Source organism: Prosopis cineraria, unplaced genomic scaffold (assembly GCF_029017545.1).
Source record: "Prosopis cineraria cultivar Desert tree isolate PC_DT_omini unplaced genomic scaffold, ASM2901754v1 PC11, whole genome shotgun sequence".
Taxonomy (NCBI): Eukaryota; Viridiplantae; Streptophyta; class Magnoliopsida; order Fabales; family Fabaceae; genus Prosopis; species Prosopis cineraria.
The window spans coordinates 22,664,518-22,673,869 of NW_026555342.1; the positions used below are offsets into that span (position 1 = coordinate 22,664,518).

Here is a 9,352-nt window from a genome sequence, read left to right on the forward strand (position 1 = left end):
ACGAGAGGAATTGATAAGGGAAATCGATTGAATATTTTCAGAATTTAAATTTTGACATTTGAGTTGATTTTGTAGTCGGCCTTCATCACAACTCTAGGCCTCAAGTCACACGCACAACATACCCTGTTGTCAAAAGGTCCAGTGGACGGCGACCAGACACTGAACTCAGCAAAACATCATTTTGTTGCTGTGGAGTTTGACACTTTCCGAAGATTCATGGGGGCCCAATAGCAGGCATGTGGGTGTTAACTTAAAGTCCATGAACTCTAACGAGGCCATTATTGTCAGAGGAAACTTTAATGGACCTATAAGTTGACTGTATCATTTACTACACCTCAGCTGCTTATAAATTAGACATCTCTTACATTCAGCGTAATGTTGGGTTCACAAAACTGTGTGTAATTTTTTTTGGCGTACGCACTATATATGACTTGTTGAGGAAGCCAAATCAAATTCAAACAAAAAACAAGGTACAGTGTAAACCAAAATTCATCTTATTTATTTAAACCAATAAATAATTGAAGTTACATGAGGAAACAGAATTGCTTTTGCATGCATCATATTTAATTGAGGTTACAACATAAGCCCGCCTGCCAGCATCATGCATATTTATTTATCACAGCACATTTTACATAGCACAAAATATGAAGTAGAATTACAGATGGGTACTGGATGGTCTGTTTAGTTATTGTTGTACCAAGATTGCTTTTGAAGATAAGCAATTATGTTCTTGTCAACTTGGAAGGCTTTAGTGAGAACCTTAGGAGAGATGAGAGGATTGGATTTAAACAAAGCATTAGCAATGGTAATGACTCCTGGATTTTGGCTGCTCAGACCTGCAATGGCTACAGCATTGCCATGCCCAACATTGAGTTGAAAGTGAATCTGACCATTAGGGAACACAAACACGTCTCCTTTGTTGAGGACTTTGGTGAAGAGGCGGTTATCATTTTGATTGGAAGCCACAAATCCAACCAAGAGAGTTCCTTCAATGACGGTCAACAACTCAGTGCCGCGAGGGTGAGTGTGGGGAGGATTCAAACCGTATGGTGCAAAATCGACACGAGCAAGGGAGATACCAAGAGTGTTGAGCCCTGGAATTTCTTTCACAGCCACTGGAGTCACTTTGGAGCCCAATGGGTTGGATGTGTTCCCTGGCATTACGTGGTAGAAGAAGTCTTCTGCTTTGGCAAGCTTGGGATCTTTGCAGAATTCCCCATTCACAAATACTGCACAAAAGCACAGACACATGAACAATCAATTAGCAATCTTTGAAGTGAAGAGAGATATATAGAGAGAAAATAGTAGGCTCCATTTTTAGCAATATGTCACTTTTGGAGATCCCAGAGATACAATATGCACGGTATTATATTTCGTGTGTGTGTTTACCTCCGAGTTTGGTATCATTGAGAGCGACACAAAAGTCTTGGAGAGGGCTGGGGTCATAGGCAGAAGCAAAGGAGGAAGCCAAAGCCAAGAGGGTAAAAAGAGAGATCACTAATGAACCGTTCATCTCTGAATTCTCAAAACCTTAATTTCTTTGTATTGTGTATTTGTTGTGGCAAAATGCATTTGTGGTTGTGATCTATTTATAGTTGGAGGGAGGACCTGCCACTATTGAATTGGTATTTTAGTTTCGACTTGATCAAAACAAATATATTAATTCCTTTCTGAATTGGTATTGATCCCTCCTTGCTTTGTCTGAACCGTTCTTTATTAATAACTACCCCTTCCCGGGTTTATAATTTTTTAAATTATGATCAATGTCGCAGTTGACTTTTCACGAAACACATGCTCCAACTTTTTGGCGAAGAAAAAAAACGAAGAAAGACGTGCTCCAACTTCATGTACTTGCTCTTTTTTTATGTGCGTATATAATTAAGTGAATTGGATTGCAACAAGAGGAATTAATTGATTAATTGAATTAATCAATGGCTGGACCCGTTCATTAACAATATAATTGAGATTTGAGTTGACCTTTTCATCGGTCTTCTTCACAACTCTAGGCCTAAATTTACATGCATAATTGCTTCAATATAATATATGAAGTTACACGTATTTCCAATTCCATTCCCATTTGTAATAATTCTACTCCCATGGAAAACTCTTGCATGATACCGAACAGGGGACAGGTCTTGATCCTAGTTAAAGGGTGGATGGAATTTTAATTTAATGGATAATTACATATAGGTCTTAAATGAAAAGATTTATATCCCAAATGTTATTAACTTCTAAATATATAAGATTGAAAAGTAAATGGTACAAATGAAATAATCATTTTTTTTTATCTAAGACACGTTTATATTTTTTTTCCTAACTTTTTATCTCCCAGAAAATAAATTGATTGTCTATCAGTTATGAAGCATCAATGCTTCAAATTTGCTTGATGTATTTGTGTTAATATTGTATTTGATACTGATAAGTGTCAAATCCAACGTGTATATGTAATGTATCAAGATATTATTTTCGATTAAAAATATTCTTTACTTTTCATGTGTATTGATACTTTGAATTTGAGAGTTTCAATAATTTTTTAAGAAATTAAAATTGTTAAAGATTATCATATTTATCTTTTATTCCTAATATCTTTTTATAATTTGATTATAAAATGAAAGATTAAAATTTTTAGAAAATGTGTTTTATGGTTCCAAAAAATTTTTTTTTATGTATTTGATAATACACTTTACCGTTTAATTTAAATTATTTCCACAATTTTTTGCTGTAAATTAATTTTATTTTATTTCAATATCTCATATGATACAGGAGAAGTAATACTTTTTGTTAAAAAAAAAAAGGAGAAGTGATATTCAAGACAAAATGAGTAGATTCAAGAATATATTTTTAGTGTGTTTTATTATTTTATATATATGTGTGCGGGCACATGTGTTGTAAACATATCATATCTTATATATTTTTTTTAAAGAAAATGTCACACCCCAAGAATAAAAGGTGACCGAACAAAAGATGTGATCCATTACGCATCCTTTAAGCCTCGGATTGGGTAATTGTTTCATAACTAAAAGATAATTATGTTTGAGTTTGAATTAGAACATACGTAAACATTTTTGGTAATAATAAAAGTCTCATTATTTTGGTAGAAATTTCGGCAAAATTTTTTCTGTAAATAAAAACTCTCAAAAATTTTACAACACAATATTTCAACCAAAAATATCAAGCCAATCAGGAGTAGAGCTCCTTCCAGCCAATAGACAAAATATATAACTACATAAACAATCTAACCACAGACTATGTGGAGTACCTAACAATAAGTTTACAAAATAAAATTTCATAATTAAAAACTTTATGTCAAGAGAAAGTTTAATCCTTAGCTCCTCTGCTTCTAATCAATCACAAACTCTTCAATGGTTAGTGGGTGGTTCAGCGTCAGCTACACTATCTAAGACCAAAAATTTATTTTTCAGTGAATAATGTCCCAATAATAAATAATTAAGCACGAATAAAAGGAAAAATTGAAAATATAATGATCTCCATGAAGATTTAAATAAATTCAAAATAAAAGGGTTATATGTAACTTTCAATAACATCATAGTTCATAAAAGTATCTTATCAAATGTCATTATTATTTAACTTTAATAAAGCAAATAATTGTAATAAATAATCGTAAACATGTCATTAATCAAAACCAATAAAAATAGATCCATAAAAATTTAAAACTCATAAGTATGGAGACTTATCAGAACAAGTATCAAATGTGGACATACAGTCCACGAGGATAAATCACTAAACGCGACTTATGATACGAAAATAAACGTGGACACATAGTCTACTAGGGTAATACTAACCAAACGCAGGCGAAGCCATGAAACAGACGTAGACACATAGTCCACGAGGGTAACTAATCAAACTTGGTTAAAGCCACGAAACAGACGCAGGTACAAGACCCACGAATAATAAATGTGAGAGCAAAGCTCACAAACCCAAATTAGCTAGTATTTGACTATGGCATGCCAAGGGCTAACGGAACTGCCGCTAGCAACCAGTGTTCTGTCTAAAGTCCCTTTGAAAATTAAATTTCAAACATGCGAGAAAATAATCATTATTGAATTAAAATTTTCTCTCCTCCATATCGGACTCGCATGAATTATGTAAACACCCGTTCTTTTTAATGAAAAAAAAAACATACAAACTCTTTCAAGAATTTTCATGATTGTCCTTGTCAAATAAAGGATTACTAGAACTTGTAAAAAAAAAACAATTGATCAATGTTGTAAGCAAATAACATGACTTCAAAAAATAGAGTTATTTAATCAATAAAAATAATCAAAGCTTATGAAATATATACATATACACACATACATAAATAAATAAAATTGTGAATTATTGAAATCAATATCCTTGATAAAAAGAAACTTTGCTAATAAATTATTTGGGACGTTATCCACTTACCTGAAAATTTCAAAATGCAAAATTTCCCTCTAAGCTTTAATCACATATTTTTTCCTTTTCCAAACACCCTAAAAATCATGTTAAGAATTCAAATAAACTTTCAATAAATTCAATAATTTCCTTTCAATATTACCACTATCAAAATTTTGCTATCATTATTTGAAATTATTTGAAATTAAAAAAAAATTGGGACTCTACATATAAAAATCTATCCAAGCCATAGCTCAATGCTCGGTTAAATACTATCTCATATTAGACTTTTTGTCAAAATACTAGAAGTACATTATTTCCAAAGAACTCAACTAACTACTTAATATCTTCATAATCAAACTTTTATGGCCAACTCCAATCTCAATTAGAACAGAAACTCACATCATCATCATCATCACAAATAAACCTCAACTTTCACTTTTAACTTTCTTTATTGATGGTAATTAGCTTCCATAACAATTGATTTTCCAATAACACAATCATATCCTTTAACTTCCATCACTCTACAAAACATTTCTTTTTAAGCATTTTAACAAGTATCTCATGGGCATAAATTCCTTTACTAATACCAAGCTTCCTTTCTTCAAATTTTATTCCCTAAATTTTACTAATATTCATATTTAAAACAAGACAGCCTTTTAAATTTCAGTTCTTCAACACAAATGCATAAGTTTTTTTTTTTCCCTTTAATACCCAAAGAAACAAACTCCCAACCTTATAACATTCATGGGTAGCAGAAGAAACAAGGAAAATTCATGATGTTTCACCATTTCAGCCCAGAATCAGACGCACATAACAACAGAAAAGAGATCGAAACTCCTCACCTCAATATTCAGCGAAACACGCACAGCTAAGGGAGGAACAAAAACTTTAACCCAACAGGGGAAGGAGAAATAACCTTGAACAGCCTCTTACCCACGAATCAGCCTTCCAACAGCATCAAATTAGCTCTTCACTTGTTAATCACTCACAGCTAGAAGGAATGAAGGAGAAAGAAGATTCAACAGCATAAACAGTACAAAAAAATACAGAGATCGACGGAAAATTTAGGGACCATGGATTCACGACCTGAGCTTCTAGCAGTGGAAGACCGCAGCACGCGTTTACAACACCGGCGACCTGATTCTCACACCCATCAACAACGCATGCGTGAACGACGAGAACTGAACAAAAACGAAGGAGATGGACAGCGACAGAAAGCACGACGAAGCTTTGGGCGTGCACAGCTGCAGCGAGCTTCCACCTTCACCGGCGACCAGTAGAAACGGAAGGGAAGAGACGAAGTGCAGGGGAAAGATGAAGAAGTGGACGAATGAGCTCTTCTCTCTCCTCACAGATCTGGAAAAATCGAGTAAGAGAAAGAAATATATTCAGATAATAAATAATTTAAAATATTTTATTATTATTTTTTTTGGATTATTACAAATATATGTATTGTGTCTGATTCATTTTTTTCATATTTGTGCATGATAGTCTCTCACCACCATTGTCTCTTTTTTGATATAGCCTGGAACGGGTGGCGTCCAAATCCTCTTATATATTATATACAATTAATAAACTAACGTTAAAATTAAGGATGGTGTGGTGTGTTTTTATTATATACTTTCACGAACCGGTCCAAACTGTAATACACTCCAAATTATATTTTACATACTAGTAAAAGTAGTTGTTGCATTATTTCCATGAAAAAATAACATGTTTTTTTTTAGAAATGTGTTTTTGATAATTTGTGAGAATTTAACATGCCTTTTTCTTTTTACCCTCTTATTATTATGAAAATTCGAGAGAAGAAATGTTTAGTGCTTTTTTAATAGGTAGAAAAATGTTTTTTAGAAAAGAAATGATACATACACTTATACATTTTCCATTTCTGTTCTTTAAAAAAAAAAAACTTTTTTTCCATGTGTCATACCTATAATTAATGCATAGACCAGGTTTAGCTAAAAAGTAATCTCTCAATTTGACCGGAGTAGTGATTGATTTATTCATTGGAGGAAGTAATTTAAGATTCGGTAAAGTCTTTCAGTCTTATTTACGTCTGTCTCTCCCTGTCTCTCCCGGTCTCTCCCCTCCGTGTCTCAAACACACGGGTGTCCCCATGACCTTTTCTTTCTAGTATTCAATGCGTAGTTTATAAAATTTCATTATTTTGAACTTTCTCCTTTCATTGACGCTCCGTGCTATATTACACAACATAATAATATGGGCAAACGAATAAATTAATTCATAAATTATAGGTTCAAGAACTAGTAGGACCCTAAACTCATTTTTTATGTAATATTTTTTTAACTTTTAAAAACAGTATAATTTAAACCTCTATTATTAATAAAAATTAACTTTGACTGTTGGTTGAATAGAAAAAGACATAAAAAAATTATAAAAAATTACAAATAAAATTTTCTTGATCTTTTTATATAAATATGCGGGTCTTTGTATGTAATTTTTTGGTCTTTTTTTATAATTTTTAATATTATTTTCTAGTCAACTAACAATTAAAGTTAACTCTTATTAATAACCGGCTCAAATTGCACTATTTGAAAAAATTAAAAAAATATTATATAAAAAATGAGTTTATAATTTCAAATACTTATGAACTTGTAGTTGATAAGTCAATTTACTCTCTTTTCCTCATTGATAATTAATTTGCTTGCTATTTAGAGAGAACAGCAATCGAACACCTTGTCAAAAAATTAATATAAAAATAAGACTTTCACTTATAAATTCTTGATATTTGAATTGTAAAAAATATCCTTGGTATTTCTCAAGGGTCCTTAATTATTTGTCATTTCTTATTTATTTGTATGTATAATTTATATTTATAAGGTAGATAAGTGGTTTGAGAGGAATTAATAAGGGAAATCAATAGAATATATTCAAAATTTTAAGCTTGACATTTGAGTTTATTTTTCATCAGCCTTCTTCACAACTCTGGGCCTCAAGTTACGCACAAATGCCCGGCATTTCGTAAGACAGCCCACATCGACTAAATCCACAAAAATAATTGAACCTCTGTAAAGTTAAATATGTGTAGAGCTTAAAATTAATGCAAGTTCAGGATCAAATCAGTAATTTTTTTGGCCTCGGCTAAAAAATTTAATTACATAAAATATGAAATTAAATACACACACATTTACTTTTAATAAATATTTCTTGCATGAAATATGAAGAAAATGATGTAAAGACTAAAGAAAGAAACATATAGGCAAATCTATCAGCGAGGATGATAAAAAGAAAAATAAGAAAAATTTAAAAAGTTGGACATTATATATAAAATTTAAATATTCTTCTTCTCTTCCACTTTTGGAAGTTCATTTCCTGTCTTGAATTGATCACTTTTGGTTTTGGATGGTACCAATCGTCAATTTTTTCTCTCTATCAGCAACGAAAAAGACATTATAATTTCACTTGAATACAGTATAGTTAACAGTAATAAAGTAAAACACACCTGGTGCACCACATTATTTATACTCCATCCAATAAAAACATGTCATTTAAATTGGTCATGCCATTAATAATAATAGATAGAGAAAAGGTAAGAAACTAAATAGGCATTCAATTCAAAAAATAAAGTCTTTAAAAATAAGGGTTACGATACATTTTTATCCTTGATGTATTTTTCAAGGAGCACCCAATATCCTAACATTTTTGTTGGAGCAATTTTGTCCCTAAATTTATTAAAATGGAGCATTTTTTCCTTTTTCATCAACAATTCAACGTTGACATCAAACATTGATTGTTAAAAAATTTGACAGAAATGGCAAAAATGCTCTGTTTTAATAACTTTAGGGATAAAATTATTCTAACAAAAATTTTAAGGTGTTGGGTGCTTTTCAAGAAATATATCAGGGGCAAAAATGCACCTTTATCCTAAAAATAATGACATATAAGATTTTATTAGATCAAATTAGTGCAATTTTATTGGATAAAACATGGATGACATTATGCACTAAGTCCATGCAAAAATTTCTCCAAAAGATAAATTTATAATTATGTGCATAAGGAAAGAAATGAAAATATTAAGATCTGTGATATAAGATGAATAAAATAGGGATATTTTTTTTTTAGCCATGAATAACAATGGAATTTAGATAACCAAGAATGAGGAAAAAAATGTAAAGTTCAGGAATGTTATGCAATACAATGTTAATATTTTGTTAGGACAACCATAAAGTCCAGTTTTATCATCTATCACTATTACAAACATTTCATAATCACCTGGTAAAAAGAATCAATTTCTCATAACATGACAAATCAAAGTTTGAATCTTCTCAAAGAGAAGTGCTTACATGTAACGTCCATCAGTATTTTAAACATGATTACTTCTAACAGGATAATAGCTATATGCAATAATAAAAGCATTTCATAATTAAGAAAATGAAAATCATCATAAATAAATTACTAAAATAAATAAGCCAGCGCATATTGAACTTAGTCATACTGTGGAGTGTTCACACTCAAGCCTTTCAATCAATTATCAATATTCTGGGTGCACTTATACAATGTAGCACCAAATGCTAGTGATTGTAGGAGAATCCTATGAGTTTTGTTCTCTTGAAATCTATGGAGGAACTTCCAAGATTGAAGACTGCAATAATATATGAAACACAAGCACAAGAAGAAAAGGAATAAAAATACTTCAGATGTTAAGTAACTGGATAATGACAAATTCACATACATGCATATAGGCTTTTGTCTAGCTTCTATTTTAAGCAATAGAGAGAGCATGATGCCTGGTAGGATTCAGCACAAGATGGCCATGTTGGTACTCTTTTCTTTCACACAATAACAATTGTTTTCTTTATCCTCACAACTTGTACAACAATTGCATATTCCTTGTCTTTTGCTTACCCCACTTTTAAGGAAGATGATCTGAAGCTGGAAGGAGATGTCTTGATTTATTCACCTTCAAGGATCGAACTGAGTGCAGGTGGATTGGATCGAGATGATGTTTACC

The 9,352-nt window shown here is 31.5% G+C and overlaps 1 protein-coding gene across 1 annotated transcript; it reads right to left on the reverse strand.

The window, feature by feature from the left end:
- Window positions 1–487: 487 nt before the first annotated feature.
- On the reverse strand, window positions 488–1,557 carry LOC129287115 (germin-like protein subfamily 1 member 7). Its single transcript, XM_054923269.1, has 2 exons — window positions 1,390–1,557; window positions 488–1,229 (listed from the first exon to the last, which is right to left on the reverse strand). The coding sequence occupies exons 1-2, from the start codon at window positions 1,511–1,513 to the stop codon at window positions 682–684; spliced, it is 672 nt and encodes a 223-aa protein (XP_054779244.1). The 5' UTR covers window positions 1,514–1,557; the 3' UTR covers window positions 488–681.
- Between the last annotated feature and the right edge of the window lie 7,795 nt (window positions 1,558–9,352).